Raw genomic sequence first — 25,584 nt, 5'->3', positions numbered from 1 at the left:
TTTCCTACACCAACTTGTTCCTGGTCCTAGTCTGACCAGGCTGTGGTGTTGTTATTCTTTGTGACTGACAGGACGAGCCCACCACTGGTATGGACCCCAAGGCCAGACGGGCTCTGTGGAACTGCATTCTCAGTATCGTCAAGGAGGGGCGATCGGTGGTTCTCACCTCGCACAGTATGGAGGAATGTGAGGCCCTGTGTACGCGGATGGCCATCATGGTCAATGGGAGGTTCCGCTGCCTGGGCAGCGTACAGCACTTAAAGAACAGGTAAGAACAGAGAGAGGGAGAGATGGGATGTTCAGTAGTGAATCACTACATTGGTGAAGAAGCACTGTGGCCATTTTGGATCAACATTGAGCTAACGCTAATCATCCCTATGCGTTTCCTCATTCAGATTTGGGGATGGCTACACCATCATCCTCCGGGTGGCAGGACCAGACCCGGACCTGAGGCCGGTGATGGAGTTTATTGAGAAGGAGCTTCCAGGCAGCACTCTGAAGGAGAAGCACAGGAACATGCTGCAGTATCAGCTGTCCTCCTCCAAAACCTCCCTGGCACGCATCTTCAGCATCCTGGCCAAGAACAAGGAGTGGCTGCACATTGAGGACTACTCCGTTTCCCAGACAACACTAGACCAAGTAAGCACTGAGGCTGGTTGAAGACGTTGTCGTAGACCATTTTGATTATCGTAGCAATTACTATTTTATTATATATCATTTTTTATTGAAATAAAGTTGTTTTTTGAGGGGGTCTTGCATAGGTTTAGATGAAATGAGTGTTTCATTGCCAAGACAAAATAGAACAATAAAAATAAACATTTAAACCAAAATGCAAATGAAACAACCGTTGCTTGCATAGCACATTGATTCATCTGGTCCGTGTGTGTTCTCTTGTCTTCAGGTGTTTGTCAATTTCGCCAAGGACCAAAGTGACGAGGACCACTTGAAAGACATTTCCGTGCACAAGCGAGAGGCGGTGGCAGTGGACATTACTCAGCTCAAGTCTTTCCTCACCGACGAGAAGGCCAGGGAGAGCTGTGTGTGAATCCAAGGCTGAAGTGGAACTCTATTCCCTGCGTAGTGCGCTACCTTCGACCAGAGCCTGGTCAAAAAAAGTGCGCTATGTAGGGTATAGGGTGCCATTTTGGACTAAACCTGTGTCTGTTCCTATCCCTCTCCCAGATGAACTGCTGAGGCCCCTGTAGACGGGTCATTCTGGAGAGGAGGGTTTTTCTACTTTATTGTAGCGGTCTTTTAATTCTTTCTCAGTGGGCTGCCCAGCGTTAGCGTTCTTTGTAGGGCGACACGAGAACGAGCGGCAGAAGTTCAACACTGAAACGCAATGCAAATCAATGCAAATCAATAAAGATGATACAATCCTCATGAAGTGTTCTCCGAGGAACAGCCTTGTGCCCCTCGCTAGCTAGATTGAAAAGACTTGAATATACTTTCAAGTTGTACCCCAGGCAGAGCATGAAGGGTTCTCAGTTTCTGTGTGCTCACTCGACCAGGACCGTTGACACGCTCGACAATGTAAAAAGAAGTTCCAATCAACTCGCTCACTGCCAACCGACAGTCACTTTGATTCAACGTCTATTTTCTCTCCCTCGCTTTGTTACCACGAAAAGTACTTTTTTTTTATGAACTGGAAGAACAAGAATCAATTTCAACGACAGTCCAATCCCAAATAAAATACATTTTGAATACAGTATATTGATCAATTTAGTTTTGCATCTGAAAAAATGAAACCTAATGGTGTTTGTTGTATTTTTTTTTTTTTTTTTTAAAGATGACTGTTTTGTCGTTGTTGTCATGACGCCCAGCACAGTGCCTGCAATGATGGTGGAGATAATGTTAACACTCCAAAAGAGAGGCAACGGAATGTTCTGGAATGACGAAGCAAAAAGGCCGGAGCTTCTTTAGAACCCGGAAGGGATGTCAGAGAGACCTTATTGTCAGATTACTGCTTTAAATGTACTGTCCTATGGCAGTGAGGCGTCAATTTCTGTACCTCTGTATGTGAATGTGCAGTCTAATAATGACAAAGGTTGTTTATGAGCTAACAATCATCCGTCTGACATTTGTGACAGGTTTTCTGAAGTGTGAGGATGGAACTACATTTCATGCTTTCTAATAGCCGACAACCTACTGGGTTTTTCCCCCCAGCAGGCTTCAAGATTCTGTGTTTAAAAGTGGTATTACTAACATGACCACGGGAGAAATGGGACTGCGTATTCATTTTTTTCTTCATGTTCATTTATATATGTATTGTGAAGTGACAGGAGAACAGACGTTGATGAGATAGATCTTCAATATAGAATATATATATATATATATGTGTTGTTCAGTAAACACTGTCACCAGTGCCAAAACGTTGAGTCAACGTTATGTTGAGGTTGAGTCAGGGTGGCGGGCGACTTATTTGTACACTTTTACTTGTCTTTTTCCTTGAACAGCTGACTTCCTGTAGTTCAGCCACCATCTTTGGAGTTTTTCGCCGAGCACGCGGCCACACATGGAGGCTGGGTCTCACGTGTTGCTCACAAACGATCCAATCATCGTTGTACTTTCTGTTGCCGTTGCCACGGTCCTTCTTGTGCATTATTATTCCTGACCATAACCCCAAATGTACACCTCCCTCTTCTGTAACTCCCGGTGTTGTATTTACTGACACACAACACTTCTGCCATAGTTACACCAGCCGCCTGCCATATTAACATACAAACTTAGGGCCAAACAAACACGATAAAAGGCAACAGTCGAATTGAGAGGGACCAGACCAATAAAGTGCCACTGTTTTGGTTACGTTACGATGAATAATAATACTACGTTCATGCGGACAGAATAGCTGATGACACAAAGATGTGACGTGGACACCTTCTAGCACTTTATAGAAGTTTTCTATGTAATCTAATCTACACAGTACAGGATTTACACTGGAATAGCCCCAGATTTCAGAAGACCCCTGAAACTACAATGCATTTGGTTTGTTCCATGACAAAAAGAAAAAGAAGAAAAAAAACAATTGAGGAGAAAGTGTCCGACAGTACCATGGTAGTTATTTTCTTGTGTTTGAATATTATATGTTTACATTTGAAGTATTAAAAATGATGTTTGTGTCTGTTTTTTTTGTTGTGTACAGTACTTATTTACATGAATAAAAATTGATACATTTTGAAGATCGTAGTTTGTCTGCTTTCTTCAAATCTTAACAATGATCTTGTCTCTTCATCACGATCAAGTCTGGATATCTTTAAGGCAAAGTGTTTTCCAAATCCTTTCTAAAAATACATCGCTTATATTTTGCCCTTATTTCTACAATAACTCAAGTCAAACAACTTCATGTTAACAGGTGGCACCATTTCTGCTGTTTACATGTCAACTTTTCCCTTCTATCAAAGATGATAGATATACTGACAAGATACATGTCTCACCCTAACAGCAGGCTGTCTAGCTGCGGCAGAGGATTTAAAGCCACAACACATACACATTGTTTCGGCAGCAGACTGATTGATAATGTCAAAAGCTGCACTGAAGTCAAACAAAACAGTGATAATCTGCTGCATCTAATCACCAGTTTATGATAGTTTTTGTATCTCAAGTTTACCTTTCCGTTAGTCAGCACCTCTAAATATTTTTGGGTGTGCTTTTCATGCTTTTCATTACATGACTATCTGCTGGTGTATTACCCTGCCTTACATATTCTCCTATCAATCACGCGTCATAGATTGCATCAGGTAGGTAGGTAATAGCAGAGCGGAAGAGGAAGAGAGGCCCAACTCGACGGAAAATCTGTCTCCCTCCAGCAGGTGTTTTTTTCGTTGTGTTTCGCCCACCAAGCAAGGTGTTTTTGTATGGAAGTCAATGAGTATCAAATGCGGTCAACAAAAAATGTATAGCTTATTTGTAATTTGCTACGTGATGTTTATTTGATCAAATAGAAGTTTAATAATGCCAAAGTTGTTATGATTCTACTGATATAAGTAGGACAAGTGACATCCCGGCAACTTTGAGGAAACACTGAAGTGGGCGTTGTCTAGAGATGTTTATGTATATTCATGAAATTAGGCTAGTATCATGGAGTCTCTATATTGAATACAGGCGGTTGACGTCAACGACCCTCGTTTTAGAAGATTACAATAATGAGATGTATCCACCAATCCAAAGAAAAGATAAGCGGCAGCTTGTGGATCGAGAGTTACGGAACACAGAGGGTGTTTTTAAATGCTTGCCTCTGACGATAACCAGGTAGAGTTAGGCATACCTCTATTTTTACTGAAGACCTACCACTATCCTTGAGTAAAGCCAATGTGTCCGCTGATGACTCAACATTATACACGTCAGTTCCCACAGCAAGTGAAATCCCTGCAACGTTTAACAAAGAGCTACAGTCAGTTTGAGAAGGATTGACTGGTAATAAGCTAGTCCTAAATATATATAAATACAACCTATCTGGGCAAATTGAGGAGACTAAACTGCTTGGTGTAACCCTGGATTGTAAACTGAAATGGTCAAAACATATTGATGCAACAGCAGCTAAAATGACTAAGCACAAATTACTTATACGTTACTGGTTTCCTTGTAACAGGACGAAAATCAAACACAGTACTAGGTCTGTAGGCACTTTTTGGAGTCCTTAACTGGAGACTTGAAATAAAATAAACTCAATAAAAACATGTACTCCAATCATTCTAATTCTAATAAATGTATGTATTCAATAGCCCAACGGGAGAATAAAGTCAAACGTATTCAATAAAACAATTATTTGAATAATTCAAATGTAAAACGTTTTATTTTACTTAATAACTTCTCCTTGTTCTATTCCAATGACTGAACACCAGACATTAGGCTTTTACTTTCAGTCACATGAAACACAATGACAGGTTGAGTCCACCACACCTGTTTTTCCACACATTTAAGATAAGCCAAGTGGGTGGGGACTGAGACTGACCATACCTACATGCCACACCCTCGCGATGGTAGGTCGTATGTTTGTTCCTGGCTGATTTGCATCCTCCGGGCATAAAAAAGGAAGTGATCATTCATGTAACAGGTACTGGATAGGTTTTGAATGTAAAGAAGCATGGAAGTGATCATTCATGTAACAGGTACTGGATAGGTTTTGAATGTAAAGAAGCATGGAAGTGATCATTCATGTAACAGGTACTGCCTAGGTTTTGAATGTAAAGAAGCATGGAAGTGATCATGTCACAGGTAGTGAATGGACAGAATACAGCAAACAAGTGTGTATCAACTGATGTTTTGGGAAACATGTATAAGTAACCAAACCAACAGTTGCTGTAGATCGGGATTAAGACCTTTCACACAGTTTCAAACATGGGAAACATTTCTGCAAAATATATTAAACCATAATCATCTCAAATATCTCTGCCAAAAAAATGCAAGAAGAAAGAAACAAATGTATAAAATATGTATTAACTATATACATATTTATTAAACTTATATACGCATTTAAATCAAGTAGTTGTCCCTTACCGAATTACACAAAGGCAACTCATTACAAATTATGTACAAAATAACTTATTCGTCCCACGCCCCTTCCCTTTTGTACTGCCATTAGAAGTCAAACACGTTGACCAAACATTTTGATCCACTCTGATATTTATAAGGTCTTGTTGTGCCATCCCATTCATCCAAGTGCTGTCCATTTGTTTCCACAATAAATGCCTGTGTTCCCAGAGAATTCAGAGTATTCTCGGTATTGTATTCTATGGTTCCGCCGTGCTTTCTCTGCCCACCACCGTGTGATAAGTGATGTACAAAATAACTTATTCGTCCCACGCCCCTTCCCTTTTGTACTGCCATTAGAAGTCAAACACGTTGACCAAACATTTTGATCCACTCTGATATTTATAAGGTCTTGTTGTGCCATCCCATTCATCCAAGTGCTGTCCATTTGTTTCCACAATAAATGCCTGTGTTCCCAGAGAATTCAGAGTATTCTCGGTATTGTATTCCATGGTTCCGCCGTGCTTTCTCTGCCCACCACCGTGTGATAAGTGTTATGCAAAATAACTCCTCACATTTATCCACTTTCACTAAGGTTTCCCCACATCTACTGTGATTTTCGTGAACAGAGGATCCTTTTCCACTTTGACGACTTCGTACTTGAGAGAGTTTATACCATCGGTATTCATCGTCAGTCTTGTGCGTTGTATCCTGTCAAACCTGCGATACAAAGGAAACGACTATCAGTATACCATCCTCATATGAAGATATTTGGGATGCACTGATATGTCAATTCTGGGGCCATACAATAGCCAATATTTTCTTGGCTGTGATGGCAGAGTATCAATGCTGATATTATCATGAAGAAAGAAAAACTTTCCCCTTAAAATCTAAATTCTTCTTTTAAAGACACAACCTTGTGGGGAACCTGGTGAATGTGGTTGTTCTAATCTAAAGCTTTACCTCTGAGGATTTGGGTCGTTCAGTTTGTCTCTTTCGTGACGGATCATCCGGCATTTTCCAACCTCGCTATCTGGACGAGAGATGGACATTCCTCTAGAGCTCACCCTGTGGAAATCAGAGTTTATTATTATAATGGATTTTGCATACAAGTTGGAAATACTGTGGAATTCAGGGTTGGGGTCAATTCTAATTCAATTCAGGAAGTGATTTGAGGTAAAAATTCAAAATGGTTGGGGTCAATTCTTATTCAATTCAGAAAGTGATCTGAGAAAATAAATTCAACTTTTTAAGTAAATAACTTCTCCTTTTCAATTGATTGAAAAATCCTTGAAAAAAGAATTGCCATTTCAGTTTACTTCCTGAATTGACCGACCCTAACACCCTAACATTAGAAAGTGATGATGTCCCATTGCCAAGTCTGACTTTAATATAGGCTCATCTGTAATGCTTTAAAAATCTGTTTGGATTGGAATGCACTGTCTTGCCTGTTGAAAATGTCGTCATCTTCCCCACCCCAGCCCCAGTAGTTGTTGGGAAAGCCATTGATTTCCAGGAACTGCTCCTTACTTAACGCTGAGACACCGCCAAAGTACTGGTTATAGGGCAACCTATGGATGAGACAAAGACAAAATATTTCTCATCTGGCCCATACAAAGAGCCAAGTAATGAAAAGAGTAGGCTAAGCATAAATAGATATACTTGTTTACTACTCTTCTAGCTATGTACTCATGGTATGAACTGAGGAAGAGGGAGAGTCCCAATGAATCAAAATAATGATGATGCATTAGATAGAAGTTGTCGGTTGAGTTTTGTGCCGTACTTGAAGCCAAACTTGTCCATGGAGACAGACAGGTGTCTGGGCTGGCGGAAGCATTTGTAGGTGTTGCGGTCATCCATGGGGATGAGGTCCACGTCACTGAACACAAAGCAGTCGTAGTCATACTCTTTCAGTGCCTCAGCATAGCCAATGTTCATCAGCTTGGCCCTGTTGAACGTGTTGTCTCCATCCTAATGAAGAAGTTACAGTCATTTTCAAAACATGGGTACGCTAAATTATTTGCCAACTAATTCACATATAATTGAATAACGTTTGTCCATAGAAAATGTTTAATTCATCGAAAAAAAATGTAAGTTCCGGTATATGCTAATTTTTGTCATTTAGCAGACACTCTTATCCAGAGCAACGTACAGTTATCTAGGCGGGACAACCACATCAAATGCATAGAAATGATAATGTTATTCTTCTTAGCTGTCACTTAGCCATCAGATCTTCCATTGTTGGGTAAACTATTTCAACATTTAATGAGAAGGGGCTCCCGAGTGGCGCAGCGTCGTCCGGTTTAGGGTTTGGCCGGGGTAGGCCATCATCGTCAATAAGAATTTGTTCTTAACTGACTTGCCTAGTTAAATAAAGGTCAAATAAAATAACCAAGCCAACCAGTTATCTAAGTCACTGACAGCCTGAAGATCTACTGAGCTGCACCATTACAGCTCTCTTTCCCTCGCACCCAGCTAACTTCACATTGTCATTAGCATATGAGCAAAGTACCAGAAAAAAAGGGAAGGGCCTCACTCGCTACTTTTTTTCTATTACAGATTACTTCAGGTCAACGCACCACCTTCTAAAAGACAGTCACCAGGGGCCTGCCTCTTGGACACAGATTAAGCCTCGTCCTGGTCTCAAAAGCAGTTTAGTCTCGGACTATGCTTAATGTGTGTCTGCGAAGGCACCCCTAGGAGCCCCAGACAGGTCTTGTCCTTATCTCATATGAGGAAAGTAAACAATATTTTCATAACCATCATGCAGTACACTAAATAATCAGTGGCGTGTTAGAGAACCATAAAGTTCTTAGTTACCTCAGAAGAAGAAAGCAGAAAGAGAAGAAGAAAGCCACCGAGCATTGGAATAACCCAACCATACTTTAGCTGAGATGTGATTGGTTGCAGACATGCAGTGCTAGGAGAGTGGAAACAGAGTTAATAGTAGTTATTAGTATGTCAGAGTGAGAAATAGAGAGAGGGAAAGAGAAAGACAGAGAGAGAGAGAGAGAGAGAGAAAGAGAGAGAAGGGGTGGGAGGAGAGAGAAAGGGAGGAAAGGGGGAGACAGAGAGAGAGAGAAAAAAGTTATGTTATTTTGGTTTCAAGTGCTGCCTAAGTTATCACAAGAACAGGAAGCACCTGTAGAAAGAAGTAAGGACACACTTCTGTCCTCTACACTGTCAATGTCGTCTTCATAGGAGTAGGCTACTGTTCACTATCAATGTGTGGTAGTCGTCAGCTGACAGTTAGGTCCCAAGTAGTGATTCTGTCATCCAAATACACCACAAAAATGAAATAATATTGAATTTGATTATTTTTTTTAATAATCTAAAGTTACAATTCTACAACAGGTTGGTCAAAACAAGCATTGTGATTGGTTGAGACGCATTCTAAGCCATACTTTTTTTAAAAACGGTCTAAAATGGGTTGGTCAAAATAAGCTTTGTGATTGGTTGAGGGTCTAAGCCATACCAAATAACCCGTTAAGCACGGGTAAGCCTATAACGCAAAAATTGGCATCTTGTTTTCTGTTCTATCAGAGAAATGACTGCGCATCCACTGTCCCATCAGCCCAGCACTTCATTAACTTGACTTCCACTAAAAAAGCATCTTGACATTATCTCCCGTGCTTCCAAAATAGTTACTGGATATGTGTGCAATAAAAGTTCAACATTCACCTTTTTCTACTATTTCTGTCAAGTCGACACATACAATTTGATGCATACGTTGGATAAATTAACCAAAACGCAATGATACTTTTGATTTGCAACAACGGGGGTTTGTACTGTACGTACGTTGCTGTCTGTCTCTCCGACATTTACAACATTGATTCAAAATATGAAATTCTATCTCTCACTGTCCCAAATGAGGATTATCGTGTCAGGACGAGACAAACATATTTTCTCAGCCCGTCCAAATCATGAATCAAACTAAATGAAATGCAGCTAACTAACTTCTTTTCCAGCTTCAGTTTGAAGTGACTGTGTTGTTGTGTAGTTGGCTAGCTCCTCCGAACAGTGTCCGAACGAGATCATTATAGCTTATTGTTATGTATCCACATAAATGTCAATAAAAACAGCTTAAACAAACGCAAATACAGCTACTTTGCTGTTATTCTGGGAACACTGTTTGACGTGACTGTGTTAGCCGTAGTTGGCTAGCTAGCAAGCTAGGGAGAAGAGCGTTACCATGAACATTTAGACCGTCCATAGATATAGAACAAAAAGACTTCACCACTGGGTCACGGCTCTGGCAACCTAGCCTATAGAATGAACGACCAGCCGGCTTGGCTAGCAACCGTAGCTTTGTGTCAGGCCTATATTTTCATCGAGGTATGAAATAATAGCCTATAAATACATTTATCAAAATCAAGTGTTTCATTTCATTGGTAACCCGTTGTAGAAAAGCAATTGTTCACTCAAGGTTGTGCGAAACAACATTTTTAACACGGCTGCGCTGATCTACCGCACTCGGATCCGCCTCGTACATACGACCGCCCTTTGTTTTATCTTCGTAATTAGAGATACCTGCTATATCCTGAAAACTACTGTACCTGACTATTTTCATAAGAATCATGCTTTAAAGGGGAAATCTGTAGTTACTACATCCAATTTTGGACTTATAAATTAATGATAGATACGCATTGATTCTTGAAGAATATAGCTTCTAAATGCCTTTGAGCTTTGTTCAACTTTCATACTCCATCAGAATCCAAAATATAAGCTGGTTATACTCCAATGTTTGTAAACATTGTAAATGTATAGCCTGAAAATATGCTTAAAACTATAATGTTGATATCTTGGATGATCAGTCTTTGCTGAGGCAGGGAGTCCGCTTTGTTATTGTTTCAACTGTGGATTGCCCCTTTAATTGTACTTTTTTTTTTTTTTTTTTTTAAACCTATGGGAGAAAAAATAAGGAATCCTCTGTCTTTTTATCATTACAGGTTAGGAAAGGCAGAGAGTTCATTGAGGTGATGGATGTGGTGGAAAGGAGGAAAGGTGTGGAGGAAAAAGGGAAGAATAAATCCCTCATGCAAAATATTTCCTTGTGAGCCTTTTCTCTTCTAATGTTGTAGGACGGGCTCTCATTCTAACATATCTGGTTTCTAATCTGTTTACAAGACAATAAACTGTTCACAAAGAGAGCAAGACACACCTGTGTCCAAAACCCTTTAACAATCACTAAATCTGTTGACTTAAACTAACAAACATTTGCCCATTGGAGAAACCATCAAACAGGAATACATGGATCTGCTTTACCACACAATCAGGAAATAGAGGCTGTCTGTCAACCATGTTTATTTCCTCTTATCCTACCTACAGTAAGACATGTTGTCCGTTAAAACAATACAAGGTGCTTTAGAATAAACTCATACTTGATGACATCACATCAGGCATCACAGTTATTTGATAGAGACACTCCATGTTGCAAAACATTGGTTTATAAGGTTTCCATATGTTCATCATGGTGGCTTGGCTGTGCCCTCTGATTATTAGTGAAAAACACAGCAGGACAGCTGGTGGTCTACAGATAGTGAGTATAAACTTTAACTGACAGCTGTACCATGTCTGTGTTGAAAGTACAGGCCTGGGCTTGTGTGGAGCTGGGGCGCTGGGGCTATATAGCTGGGGGGCTGGGCGGCTGGGGAGCTGGACTGGGGCTAGGGCTAAGCTGGGGCTGAGGTTCGGGCTGGGCCTGGGGCAATAACAGCCACCACGGTCCACCCTCTAACAACTGTTCTCGGAGAAACAGCTGAAAGTGCAAGCTTTGTCTGTCTGTCTCCTGTTTCAGTGTCTCTCTCAGAGCTCTCTTAGTTTCTCACAAACGTCGCAATTTCTTACAAATCTATAATTTCGTAATTCTGTACATTTACATTTCCTCTTCTTTCCTCCCTCTTACATTTTCTGTAGGAAGCGAGGACGGCAGGAGAGGACACAAGGAATCGAGGATAGGCTACTGAGACTCAGCCTCGGTTTAAAGACCCTGATTTGTAACTGTCGGGCGGGATGTTGCGACACACATTAACATTCTTCCTGTTATCTACAATGAGGGGGTGGGAGGTTACTTGTGTGGAAACCTTCAGGCATGAATAAACAAATGTCGGACAACTGAGCGGTTTTCTTTGTTCAGACAGACTCTGAAAGTCTAGATCAGTGAATAGATGAAACCAGTCTCATGCACAGAGATTAGACTGGTTTCTCTGGCTTCACCTGATTGATGACGTAGACGCCATAGTCCAGCTGTTGGCGCTGAAGGATGGGATGGAGGTAGTAGAGCCAGAACTTGAGGTGCTCGTCACGAAGGCGAAAGGGGATGATGAGAGCAACCTTTTGGAGGGCGACACAGTCGTGTGGTTTGTAGCGACCTCCTTCCTGCAGGCCTGGGTTCTCCTTCCTCACTGTATCCAAGCTGACAGGCGTAGAGAACTCAACCCTGAGAGGCCCAACTGCAGGTCGGGAGAAACAGATATGTTGGGTCACAAACTCTCACACACCTCTTCCTGCTCCTCTACCACATTCACTTCCTTTTCACTTTCTGCCTTCACGCCTCCATCTCTCCATCTCTCTCTCTTTGTTCAAAGTTTGCACCCTTTGACCTCATGTAAAAAAATTAAAAAAATGAACACACACACATGCACACACACGCACGCACAGACGCACCCATAACCACAGGAAATGATGCTGACTTAACGGATATCTCATGCTTGTCTCTTTGCAACAGGCAGTTCAGGGGTTAAGAGGAAATATGTGTTATCTCGCCCCCCCCCCCCCCCCCCCCCCCAAAAAAATATGGTCTATGCTGTTGAAAGTATTTTCCCCGAGCCATGATTGAGCTGAACACAGAACATTTTGTATCTTCAGCAGCAGGGCGCAAACTTCACAATGCAGCTCGGCTTAACATGAAATAAATCGAGTGATCATTCCTCGTATCGACTTTCAGTTAAAGGCAGGAAATGTAGGCCTAATATGAGATGCACAACTACATAATATCTGTATAACTACATAATATATGTATAACTACATAACACAATGTTTTATGCAACTGTGCCAGTATACAAAACATAAAGAACACCTGTTCTTTCCATGACAGACTGACCAGGTGAATCCAGGTGAAAGCTATGATCCCTTATTGATATCACTTGTTAAATCCACTTCAATCAGTGTTGATGAAGGGGAGGAGACGGTCTAAAGAAGGATTTTTAAGCCTTGAGACAATTGAGACATGAATTTTTGTATGTGTGCCATTCAGAGGGTGAATGGACAAGACAAAAAATGTAACTGCCTTTGGGGTGCCAGACTCACCAGCTTGCCTAGTAGGTGCCAGACTCACCGGCTTGCCTAGTAGGTGCCAGACTCACCGGTTTGTATCAAGAACTGCAACACTGCTGGGGTTTTCATGCTCAACAGCTGATAATTATATATATTTCAAGGATATGCAGCATGTTTATTTACTTGTTATTTTTGGCAAAACAGTTCGATTAAATATAAAACATTTGAATGTATTTCCCTGGGAGGCCAAACTACCTGGATTTAGGTTTCATGTTGGATTAGGGGGGGAATAGTCAATATGTGCATGACAGAAGAATTTGAGAGAAAGAAAATCTGCATAGAAATAGTCTAATAATGTGTTATAAAGACTCCTCTTACATGTTTATAACAGTTGCATGTATAATTCACTATATTGTAATGTTTCTGCTGTGCATGTTTGATTAAATAACAGCCCTTGCAATAAAATGAATTGATGAAATCATAGGCTACTTACCAAGATGTGGAGACGGATCAGGACATTTTTCTAACTTTTTCCACGAAGTTGTTGTAGTAGTAGTAGTAGTAGTAGTAGTAGTAGTAGTAGTAGTAGTGTTATTAGTTGTTGTAGTAGTTGTATTGGGTAAATGTATATCGTGAAGCTTCGGAGTTTGCAATGTTACAACGCTGTTATTAAGGTCGTGATGTCCAATATCTTCCGATGGAAGTGTCACGGTAATAAAATCAGTTTCAATTCGCGTCTGTGTCTGTATATGTTGGTTTGGTGAGAACCCATTCGAGTAACCCATGAAATAAAATAAAGCCACTAAGAGATTAATAACACCTAAAACTACAACCAAGGTGCAGCCTTTCCTCCGCAGCCTAAAGTTGAGAGATGAGTCGAGCATAATGCGGTTGTCATATGCCGAACGAAACACACAACGTTTACGCAACCGACGGTATTAAAAAAAGCAATTTACAAATACTCTATTTATTTGTTGCAAAACTCAGTATAGTTTAAAGACTTTAAAAATAAAACAAGGTAAGATCATATTTTCCTCTACTATGTGGTGGTGGCATGCTGGCCGTGACCATCAGTTTGACGTAGGCTCCGGAGAGTGAATTCACTCTGTACTACACTTTATGGCAGTAATATGACAGCTCGTGGACCTGTAGCTTCCTCAATAATAAAAGTCACGACGAGGAAATCCTAGTCTACTAGGGAACTACACTAGCAAACTATTCAGTAAAATGCCCAAAATATACTCATTACGAAGTCTTTATTAATTTGCAAGTCCCTAGGTTGAGATTTGTTTGAATTTGAATTCACTCTAGGAGAGGGACCAGATGCCTGTGATGTAGGCTATTTTTTTCCTCCGGAAAACGTTTTAGCCTTAAGGCCAGGGCTAGGCTACTTGTTTCTCTGACGCTATAGGCCTGCATTTGAAAATCATTTGATTTAATACAAATTTAAAATCAATACCAGCATAATCGATGTATACACTCCTTTATTTCTTGTTCTAAGCAAGTGTAATCCTTTATAATGTTTTATGAGAAGGGTTTATGTGTCACGCCCTGACCTTAGATATCTCTGTTTTCTTTATATTTTGGTTAGGTCAGGGTGTGACTAGGGTGGGTGCGCTAGTTTTTCATTGTCTAGGGGTTTTTTATGTTTAGGGTTGTTGAAGGTCTAGGGGTTTTTGTATTTCTATGTTGGCCTGATATGGTTCTCAATCAGAGACAGCTGTTTATCGTTGTCTCTGATTGGGGTTCATATTTAGGTAGCCATTTCTTTTTTGTGTGTTTTGTGGGATCTTGTCTATGTGTAGTTGCATGTCAGCACTCGTTTGTATAGCTTCACGGTTTGTTATTTTGTTTGTTCAGTGGTCATTCTTTAAATAAATAAGAATGAACGCACACCACGCTGCGCCTTGGTCCGATCTTTATAACGAACGTGACATTATATATCACATCTAATTGTATTTGACACGTGATGAACACAACAAGTGTAGAGCTTACCGTGAAATGCTTACTAACAAGCCCTTAACCAACAATGCAGTTCAAGAAATAGAGTTAATAAAATATTTAAATATCTAAATCAAACATCTAAATCAATCAAAAAGTAACACAATAAATGTACATAACAATAAGGAGGCTATAAACAGTAGGTACCAGACCGAGTCAATGTGCTGGGGTACAGGTTAGTGGAGGTAATTTGTAAAGTGACTATGCATAGATAAACAGCGAGTAGCAGCAGTGTAAAAACAAAGGGTCAATGTAAATAGTTCAGTTGGTCATTTGATTAGTTGTTCAGCAGTCTTATGGCTCGAGGGTAGAAGCTGTTAAGGAGCCTTTTGGTCCTAGACTTGGCGCTCTGGTACTGCTTGCTGTGCAGTAGCAGAGAGAACAGTCTATGACTTGAGAGACAGGAGTTTTTGACCATTTTTTGGGGCCTTCCTCTGACACCACCTAGTATATATGTCCTGGAAATCACAAAGCTTGGCTGCAGTGATGTACTGGGCCGTACGCACTACCCTTACTGTCAGATTTTTTTATTTTTTATTTATTTTTTATTTCACTTTATCTAACCAGGTAAGCTAGATGAGAACAAGTTCTCATTTACAACTGCGACGTGGCCAAGAGAGAGCAAAGCAGTGCGACACAAACAACAACACAGAGTTACACATGGAATAAACAAGCGTACAGTTAATAACACAATAGAAAAAAATTAAGTCTATATACAGTGTGTGCAAATGGCGTGAGTAGGTTAGGCAGTAAAAATACCATAGTGGTGAAGTAATTACAATTTAGCAAATTAACACGGGAGTGATAGATGAGCAGATGGTGATGTGCAAGTAGAAATACTGGTGTGCAAAAGAGCAGAAAATTAAATAAAAACAATATGGGGATGAGGTAGGTAGATTGGGTGGGCTATCTACAGATGGGCTATGTACAGCTGCAGCAATCGGTTAGCTGCTCAGATAGCTGATGTTTAAAGTTAGTGAGGGAAATATAGGTGTCCAGCTTCAGCGATTTTTGCAATTCGTTCCAGTCATTGGCAGCAGAGAACTGGAAGGAAAGGCAGCCAAAGGAGATGTTGGCTTTGGGGATGACCAGTGAGATATACATGCTGGAGCGCGTGCTACGGGTGGTTGTTGTCATCGTGACCAGTGAGCTGAGATAAGGTGGAGCTTTACCTAGCATAGACTTATAGATGACCTGGAGCCAGTGGGTCTGGCGACGAATATGTGGTGAGGGCCAGCTGACTAGAGCATACAGGTAGCAGCGGTGGGTGGTATAAGGGGCTTTGGTGACAAAACGGATGGCACTGTGATAGACTGCATCCAGTTTGCTAAGTAGAGTATTGGAAGCTATTTTGTAAATGACATCGCCGAAGTCGAGGATCGGTAGGATAGTCAGTTTTACGAGGGTATGTTTGGCGGCGTGGGTGAAGGAGGCTTTGTTGCGATATAGGAAGCCGATACTAGATTTAATTTTGGATTAGAGATGTTTAGTCTGGAAGGAGAGTTTACAGTCTAGCCAGACACCTAGGTATTTGTAGTTGTCCACATATTCTAAGTCAGAACCATCCAGAGTAGTGATGCTAGTCGGGCGGGCGGGTGCGGGCAGCGAACGGTTGAAAAGCATGCATTTGGTTTTACTAGCGTTTAAGAGCAGTTGGAGGCCACGGAAGGAATGTTGTATGGCATTGAAGCTCGTTTGGAGGTTAGTTAACATGGTGTCCAAAGAAGGGCCAGATGTATACAGAATGGTGTCGTCTGTGTAGAGGTGGATCAGGGAATCACCCGCAGAAAGAGCAACATTGTTGATATATACAGAGAAAAGAGTTGGCCCGATAATTGAACCCTGTGGTACCCCCATAGAGACTGCCAGAGGACCGGACAACAGGCCCTCCGATTTGACACACGATTTGACACAAGGCAGTCATTTGAGAAACCAAGGCTGTTGAGTCTGCCGATAAGAATACAGTGATTGACAGAGTTGAAAGCCTTGGCCAAGTTGATGAAGATGGCTGCACAGTACTGTCTTTTATCGATGGAGGTTATGATATTGTTTAGTACCTTGAGTGTGACTGAGGTGCACCCGTGACCAGCTCGAAAACCGGATTGCACAGCGGAGAAGCCAATCAGTTGCCATACCAGGTGGTGATGCAACCAGTGGTTGATGGTGCAGCTGTAGAACTTCTTGAGGATCTGGGGACCCATGCCAAAACTTTTCACTCTTCTGAGGGGGAAACGGTTTTGTTGTGTCCTCTTCACAACTTTGTTGGTGTGTTTGGACCATAATAGTTTGTTGGTGATGTGGACACCAAGTAACTTGAAACTCTCGACCCGCTCCACTACAGCCCCGTCAATGTTAATGGGGGCCTGTTTGGCCCTCCTTTTCCTGTAGTCCACGATCAGCTCCTTTGTCTTGCTCACATTGAGAGAGAGGTTGTTGTCCTGGCACCACACTGCCAGGTCTCTGATCTCCTCCCTATAGGCTGTCTCATCATTGTCGGTGATCAGGCCTACCACTGTTGTGTCGTCAGCAAACTTAAGGTGCTTGGCCACGAAAATTGTACTGCTTACCTTGACGATGTGGTGATTCATTCGTCTACTTGGTCTGATCATCTCTCCACACAAAAGTGTGTTTCAGCGGTTGGAGAATGCTTCTTTAACCCTCAATTTGGCCAAGTGTGAGTTTGGGAAAGCTACAGTGACTTACTTAGGTAAACAAGTGGGACGAGGTCAAGTGCGCCCAGTAACTGGCAAAGTGGAAGCAATTGTTGCTTTTCCTGCTCCCACTACTCGCCGCCAGTTGCGCAGATTCCTGGGGATGGTAGGGTACTATCGTACCTTCTGTAAGAATTTCTCAACGGTAGTAGCTCCCCTTTCATCTCTGCTTAGTCCCAAAGTACCATTCAAGTGGTCCAAGGACTGTAACTACGCTTTTGAGTCCGCTAAAGCGCTACTTTGCAGTGCCCCAGTGCTTGCCGCCCCCAACTTTGACAAACCTTTTAAGTTGGAGGTAGATGCTAGTATAGTGGGGGTGGGTGCGGTTCTCTTACAGGAAGATGAAGACGGAGTGGATCGGCCCGTCAGTTTCTTCTCCCGTAAGTTCAACTCGTGTCAGTCAAGATACTCTACAATTGAACAAGAGACGCTGGCTTTATTGCTTGCCTTACAGTTCTTTGAGGTATATGTGGGCTCCAGTGCCTTGCCTGTTATGGTCTTCACGGACCATAATCCATTGGTGTTCTTGAAGCAAATGTACAACCAGAACCGCCGCCTTATGCGGTGGGCTCTGATTGTACAAGGATATAATGTACAGATAGCTTATGTGAAGGGCTCGGCGAATGTGGTTGCTGACGCTCTATCACGGGTTTACTAACTGGGGAAGCGATGGCTTTTGTTATTGCAAAACTAGGTTTGCAATTTTTGTGGTGGGCGTGTTACGTTCCCCAGTTTATGTGTTGTAGTTTGTGTATTTGCATGTGTTTTATTTCAGGAAATGGCTTCCTGAAATCCCTCAAGCAGCTGATTGGTCGACTCCAGGGCTAATTGGAGAGCTGACCCCGCCCTCTCGTCAAGACACAGCTGTCTCCAGTTACACATTCATTCAGAAGCTATATAAAAGCCAGTGTTCTGTTCAGGAGAGAGAGATTTTGGAGGTAGAGATTTTTGCTAGAGATTTTGCTGGGAGGTCATTGCTGAGCGATTGATTGTGATAGAGAGATTTGCTGTGAGGTCATTGCAAAGCGATTGTTTGTGATAGAGAGATTTGCTGGGAGGTCATTGCAGAGAGATTTTGCTAGAGGTTGATTTTGCTGGGAGTTCATTGCTGAGAGTTGGTATGTTCTGTGAGTTTGTTGCTCAGGTAGAGCTTATTTGATGTCCTTTGTTTCTTAGTTTGTGAAATTGTTTAATATTCTGTTTCATTTGTTCCCAGGGGGGAAGGGGAAGGCACCTTGGGAGTGCTTAGGCAAGAGGCCCGCGGGCATACATATACCCGTAGTATATTCACTGTCTAGGCACACTAGGTAAGACCTGGGCGGACCACCCCCTGTATTTTGGTTAGGGCACCAGGTGGTGCTAAATTAGGTAAGTAGTGGGTAGGCAGGTAAGATAGAGGGGGCTTTGAGATTTACTTTCTTTGCTTTGGTTCCGTCCAGACCCTTTTCCCCATATTACTGTGTAAAGGAATAAAGTCCTTGTAAAACGGTACCACATTCTGCCTGTTGTCATCCTTACTCGCACCTACAGTCCATACCTTTTTCACTTCACAGAGAGTTTAGTTGTAGCAGCGTTCCCTCTTCATAGAGGCGTGCGTAACAGCAATGAACAGCATTCTCACATACACTACCATTTAAAAGTTTGGGGTCACATAGAAATGACCTTGTTTTTGAAAGAAAAACAAATTTCTTGTCCATTAAAATAACATAAAATTGATCAGAAAAACAGTGTAGACATTGTTAATGTTGTAAATGACTATTGTAGCTGGAAACAGCAGATTTTTAATGGAATATCTACATAGGCATACAGAGGCCCATTATCAGCAACCCTCACTCCTATGTTCCAATGGCACGTTGTGCTAGATAATCCAAGTTTATAATTTTAAAAGGCTAATTGATCATTAGAAAACCCTTTTATAATTATGTTAGCACAGCTGAAAATTGTTGTTCTGATTAAAGAAGTAATAAAACTGGCCTTCTTTAGGCTAGTTGAGTATCTGGAGCATCAGCATTTGTGGATTAAATTACAGGCTCAAAATGGCCAGAAACAAATAACTTTCTTCTGAAACTCGTCAGTCTATTCTCATTCTGAGAAATGAAGGCCATTCCATGTGAGAAATTTCCAAGAAACTGAAGATATTATACAACGCTGTGTACTACTCCCTTCACAGAACGGCGCAAACAGACGAATCACAAGTCCTCAACTGGCAGCTTTATTAAATAGCACCCGCAAAACACCAGTCTCAACGTCAACAGTGAAGAGGCACCTCCGGGATGCTGGCATTCTAGGCAGAGTTGCAAAGAAAAAGCCATATCTGACTGGCCAATAAAAATAAAAGATTAAGATGGGCAAAAGAATATAGACACTGGACTAGAGGTCGACCGATTAATCGGAATGGCCAATTAATTAGGGACGATTTCAAGTTTTCATAACAATTGGAAATTGGTATTTTTGGACACCGATTTGGCCGATTTTTAAAATCTTTATTTAACTAGGCAAGTCAGTTAAGAACACATTCTTATTTTCAATGACAGCCTAGGAACGGTGGGTTAACTGCCTCGTTCAGGGGTAGAATGACAGATTTTTTACCTTATTTTTTACCTTTAACTAGTCCAACGCTCTAACCACCTGCCTCTCATTGCACTCCACGAGGAGACTGCCTGTTACGCGAATGCAGTAAGCCAAGGTAAGTTGCTAGCTAGCATTAAACTTATCTTAGAAAAAACAATAAATAAATCAATCATAATCACTAGTTAACTACACATGGTTGATGATACTACTAGTTTATTTAGCGTGTCCTGCGTTGCATTTAATCGATGCGGTGCGTATCGTTGCTCCAATGTGTACCTAACCATAAACACCAATGCCTTTCTTAAAATCAACACACAGAAGTATATATTTTTAAACCTGCATATTTAGTTAAAATAAATCCAGGTTAGCAGGCAATATTAACCGGGTGAAATTGTGTCACTTCTCTTTGTAACGCTCAATGAGTGAATAGGTGTGGAGTCAGGCGCAGAGAGCAAAGGATGTGGGAAAAACACACTTTAATGTCCAGAAATATTCACAGGAACAAAAATAGTATACCAAACCAGGTATAACTACAGAACAAAAGGACAGCGAGAAACCCAAATGAAAACACTAACCACTCTAACACATACAGATGAACAAGCCCGCACAAACAGAAGTGGGCTGAACGAACTTAAATAACCCCACCCTAACAACCAAACAAGGAACAGGTGAAACCAATTAGACAAAACCAAACGAACACAGAACAAAGGATCGGTGGCAGCTAGTAGACCGGCGACAACAACCGCCGATGGCCACCCGAACAAGAAGGGGAGTCACCTTCGGTAATATTTGTGACACTCTTGCGTTCATTGCATGCAGAGTCAGTGTATATGCAACAGTTTGGGCCGCCTAATTTGGCAGAATGTTACGTAATTATGACATAACATTGAAGGTTGTGCAATGTAACAGGAATATTTAGACTTATGGATGCCACCCGTTAGATAAAATACAGAACGGTTCCGTATTTCACTGAAAGAATAAACGTCTTGTTTTCGAGATGATAGTTTCCGGATTTGACCATATTAATGACCTAATTTTTGTGTGTTATCATGTTATAACTAAGTCTATGTTTTGATAGAGCAGTCTGACTGAGAGATGGTAGGCAGCAGCAGGCTCGTAAGCATTCATTCAAACAGCACTTTCGTGCTTTTGCCAGCATCTCTTTATGACTTCAAGCCTATCAACTCCCGAGATTAGGCTGGTGTAACCGATGTGAAATGGCTAGCTAGTTAGCGGGGTGCGCTCTAATAGCTTTCAAATGTCACTCGCTTTGAGACTTTGAGTGGTTGTTCCCCTTGCTCTGCAAGAGCCGTGGCTTTTGTGGAGCGATGGGTAACGCTGCTTCGAGGGTGGCTGTTGTCGTTGTGTTCCTGGTTCGAGCCCAGGTAGAAGCGAGGAGATGGACCGAAGCTATACTGTTACACTGGCAATACTAAAGTGCCTATAAGAACATCCAATAGTCAAAGGTTAATGAAATACAAATGGTATAGAGATAAATAGTCCTATAATTCCTATAATAACTACAACCTAAAACTTCTTACCTGGGAATATTGAAGACTCATGTTAAAAAGAACCACCAGATTTCATATGTTCTCATGTTCTGAGCAAGGAACGTAAATGTTAGCTTTCTTACATGCCACATATTGCATTTTTACTTTCTTCTCCAACACTTTGTTTTTGCATTATTTAAACCAAATTGAACATGTTTCATTATTTATTTGAGGCTAAATTGATTTTATTGATGTATTATATTAAGTTAAAATAAGTGTTCATTCAGTATTGTTGTAATTGTCATTATTACAAAAAAATAATAATAAATTGGCCGATTAATCGGTATCGGCTTTTTTTGGTCCTCCAATAATCGGTATCGGTATCGGCGTTGAAAAATCATAATCGGTCGACCTCTACACTGGACAGAGGAACTCTGCCTAGAATGCCAGCATCCCGGAGTCGCCTCTTCAATGTTGACATTGAGACTTGGGTTTTGCGTGTACTATTTAATGAAGCATCCAGTTGAGGACTTGTGAGGCATCTGTTTCTCGAACTAGACACTCTAATATACCTGTCCTCATACTCAGTTGTGCACCGGGGCCTCCCACTCGTCTTTCTATTCTGGTTAGCGCCAGTTTGCACTGTTTTGACATTTACACTACATGACCAAAATTATGTGGACACCTGCTTGTTGAACATCTCATTCTGGGAATGCTTACCACTAGATGTTGAAACATTGCTGCAGGGACGTTCTTCCATTCAGCCAAAAGGGCATTAGTAAGGTTGGGCACTGATGTTGGCCGATTAGGCCTGGCTCGCAGTTCCAGATCATCCCAAAGGGCTTCGATGGGGTTGAGGTCAAGGCATTGTCATGCTGAAACAGTAGAAGGCCTTCCCCAAACTGTTGCCACAAAGTTGGAAGCACAGAATCGTCTAGAATGTCAGTGTATGCTGTAGCTTTAAGATTTCCCTTCACTGGATCTAAGGAGCCTAGCCCGAGCCGTGAAAATTCCCAGACCATTATTCCTCCTCCACCAAACTTTACAGTTGCCACTATGCATTCGGACAGGTAGCATTCTCCTGGCATCCGCCAAACCCAGATTAGTCCGTTGGACTGCCAGATGGTGAAGTGTGATTCATCACTCTAGAGACGCGTTACCACTGCTCCAGAGTCCAATGGCGGCAAGCTTTACACCACTCCAGCCGACCCTTGGCATTGCGCATGGTGATCTTAGACTTGTATACGGCTGCTCGGCCATGAAAATCAATTTCATGAAGCTTCTGACGAACAGTTATTGTGCTGATGTTGCTTCCAGAGGCAGTTTGGAACTCGGTAGTGAGTGTTGCAACCGAGGACAGACAATTCAGCACTTGGTGGTTCCGTTCTGTGAGCTTGTGCGGCCTATCACTTCGCGGCTGAGCCGTCGTCGCTCCGAGACGTTTCCCCTTCAAAATAACAGCACTTAAAGTTGACTGGGGCAGCTCTAGCAGGGAATAAATTTGACTAACTGACTTGTTGGAAAGGTGGGATCCTATGACGGTGCCACGTTGAAAGTCACTGAGTTCTTCAGTAAGGCCATTCTACTGCCAATGTTTGTCTAAGGAAATTGAATGGCTGTGTGCTCGATTTTATACACGTGTCAGCAACGGGTGTGGCTGAAATAGCTGTGTTTATAAACTGATGTAATGTAATGGGAATATTTAAGATGAAATCTATAAAGTTAATATTCAGTTAAGATGAATTAACACAATGCTTAGCATATGTGCACTACCGTTCAAACGTTTGGGGTCACTTAGAGATGTCCTTGTTTTTGAAAGAAAAGCATTTTTTTGTCCATTAAAATAACATCAAATTGATCAGAAATAAAGTGCAGACATTGTTAATGTTGTAAATGACTATAGTAGCTGGAAACAGCAGATTTTTTATGGAATATCTTCATAAGCGTACAGAGGCCCATTATCAGCAACCATCACACCTGTGTTCCAATGGCATTTTGTGTTAGCTAATCCAAGTTTATCATTTTAAAAGGCTAATTGAAACTCCTCTCAGCCTCACATGAAGACACTGGCACCCCAAAGAAAATTCTGATCAGCACCTCAACTTGGTCAAACAACCCCTGCACCTCCACTTGCTTTCTTATACAGTGCAAGGTAGCTTCATCATTTCTCTTGTCCCTAAGAGATGACCGCACACACTCAACTGCAGCCTGCACACCAGAGACAGTCTGAGTTTTCTTCTGCAGTGAAATGTTTAGGTATTCAAGCTCTCCAAGAACAGCAGGGGCAAGTGTGAGGCCCAACACGGTCTTCTTGCCTTTGCTGAAGTGATCAAATAAGCCACTGGCAGTTAAAGCTGTCTTGGATGCTTAGTACCCGATATTACTGCCCTAGCACAGCTCTAATAGCAGTATTCCGCACAGTTAACCTCGTTGGACATAGGGGTTTCAGGGTGGTCAGATGTGTATCTTCGGACGTGGCAATTGATTCAAACATGCTCTTAAACTTTCCTGACTGTCAATAGAGGACACATAACTGATGGACTCAAGAAAGGGAATTCTGGATCAGTGTGGAGGCTGGGCAGCTAGCCTGTGTAATCAGATTTAGTGTGCTCCACAATGCACGTAGTGGGCCAATGGCTGCTGCCTCCTCACAATTGCATGTGCACTTTCCTGCCATGTTTGAGGCACCATCGTAACTCTGCCCACGCAAGCCAGACATGGGCCAATTGAGCCTCAACAACACAGTTGCCATTTTCGCAATGCCCTCGCCTGTTCTCTCCAACACCCTGTATAGCCCAATAAACTCCTCGTGAGGGACAAGGTCATGGTCAACATAACGCAGGCCGACACTCTCCTGGCAGGCCAGCACCAGAGACATCTTTAGTACCATCAACAATTACTGACAATTGTACAACCGGAAGAGACCTAATCTCAGCTGCAACGGCCTCGAATGACTGTATTGGTCATGATGTTCAGAATTTCATTCTGTGCTTTATATTGTGGTACACTCTGTTAACCACTTCAGCAAAATGGGATCATCCTCCTCTGCCCTAAGTTTCAAAAGCTGTTATAAATTCCCACTGTCATCCGTGTGGCCTCTAACGGCTTGTCGCTGTCTTGCTACATGCTGCACCGAACTAACAATTTTCATCAAGCAATGCCTTGCGTCCTGCTGCTGTTTACCCCACACGCTGGATAACTGGGCACTGATTGGTTTTAGCTGGTGTGCTGTTAAAAGTTACAAAGTGGCGGTGGGTTTGGCAGTTTTGATGTGCTGTGAATTTTACAATGGCTTTTCTCCAGTTCCTAAATCCTGCACTAATGAAGGCAGCATCTGCTCTTTGGCCAAATTATGGTTGGCTATAAAACTCTTGGCTACAATGAAAACAACACTCCTTTTATTGGTGGATTATAATGTAGTCAGGAGAAATTGCGAAACCATTTCTCTTGAAACGTTAACAGTGTTGGCAAGAGTTTGCAGTTCTATAAATTGTGGGTGTGGCTGATATGGTTTTGTGCCATCACTGAGGTAACTGGACAATGCTGTGCCACTGTCCCCTATACTGGTTTTTGTATGGTTTTTGGATAAATGCCGAAAATAAGGTCTGTGGTTAACACAAGTTTAGGAGATATTTTTTTATTTTGTTGTATGAGATAATCTTCATAAGCTAAAGTTACTTTTTGTGAATTTGGAAGAATTTATGTAATTTTAAAAACCATATAAAGACTTCATAATTCATAGAAGGCTTTGAAAATCACAATGTGCTGTTTTCACATACTGTATACACCCTGGTATGGTGCTGGAGATAATGAAACGAGGTTGAAAAGTGGCGGAATTGCCCTTTAATCATTAATGGGGAAAAACACAAAACACAATATCCTGACACAATCAGTCCTTATTCAATATGACATGCAATAATATCCTACTTGTTCTACAGAATGCATTTCTAACTCAGCATTATGTAACATAAGACAAATTCAATTCCATCTTTCATCGAATCAGATGGGCTTATTCATCACAAAACCATTTGATGTTGCCAATTATTTTAATTATTATTTCATTGGCA

General features: G+C 41.6%; 2 protein-coding genes across 10 annotated transcripts in view; one reads left to right on the top strand and one right to left on the bottom strand.

Annotated features, from left to right (window-relative positions):
* The window catches only part of LOC110534463 (phospholipid-transporting ATPase ABCA1), a 41,916-nt gene extending 38,737 nt beyond the window's left edge, over nucleotides 1-3,179 (top strand). For all 8 annotated transcript variants that reach the window (XM_036933602.2, XM_036933600.2, XM_036933599.2 and 5 more), the window contains exons 46-48: nucleotides 72-268; nucleotides 396-639; nucleotides 902-3,179. In XM_036933602.2, coding sequence (XP_036789497.2) covers nucleotides 72-268; nucleotides 396-639; nucleotides 902-1,045 — 585 coding nt within the window. In that variant the 3' untranslated portion in view covers nucleotides 1,046-3,179. The remainder of the gene's footprint in view (nucleotides 1-71; nucleotides 269-395; nucleotides 640-901) is intronic.
* A 1,594-nt stretch (nucleotides 3,180-4,773) lies between these two features.
* Nucleotides 4,774-14,103, bottom strand: LOC110534462 (beta-1,4-galactosyltransferase 1). 2 transcript variants are annotated; one of them, XM_021619331.3, is made up of 6 exons: nucleotides 13,238-14,103; nucleotides 11,686-11,921; nucleotides 7,253-7,440; nucleotides 6,918-7,040; nucleotides 6,433-6,537; nucleotides 4,774-6,189 (listed from the first exon to the last, which is right to left on the bottom strand). In XM_021619331.3, the coding sequence occupies exons 1-6, from the start codon at nucleotides 13,626-13,628 to the stop codon at nucleotides 6,060-6,062; spliced, it is 1,173 nt and encodes a 390-aa protein (XP_021475006.3). In that variant the 5' UTR covers nucleotides 13,629-14,103; the 3' UTR covers nucleotides 4,774-6,059. The 2 variants fall into 2 exon arrangements, with proteins under 2 accessions (XP_021475006.3, XP_021475007.1); XM_021619332.3 differs by lacking the exons at nucleotides 11,686-11,921; nucleotides 13,238-14,103 and adding an exon at nucleotides 8,290-8,456.
* Nucleotides 14,104-25,584: the final 11,481 nt, after the last annotated feature.

This window comes from Oncorhynchus mykiss, chromosome 10 (assembly GCF_057628025.1).
Source record: "Oncorhynchus mykiss isolate SJ-2025 chromosome 10, ASM5762802v1, whole genome shotgun sequence".
NCBI lineage: Eukaryota > Metazoa > Chordata > Actinopteri > Salmoniformes > Salmonidae > Oncorhynchus > Oncorhynchus mykiss.
The sequence above is the reverse complement of the archived record's forward strand: the minus strand, read 5'-3'. Positions and strand labels throughout refer to the sequence as shown.

What these genes read in the sequence shown, in the direction of transcription:
- LOC110534462 (XM_021619331.3), bottom strand. Translation starts at nt 13,628, where the DNA reads ATGCTCGACTCATCTCTCAACTTTAGGCTGCGGAGGAAAGGCTGCACC. An exon ending in GCGTCTACGTCATCAATCAG is followed by an intron (nt 7,441 to 11,685) that starts GTGAAGCCAGAG and finishes CTTCTTCATTAG; the next exon opens with GATGGAGACAACACGTTCAA. An exon ending in AACGACCCAAATCCTCAGAG is followed by an intron (nt 6,190 to 6,432) that starts GTAAAGCTTTAG and finishes TTTGTATCGCAG; the next exon opens with GTTTGACAGGATACAACGCA.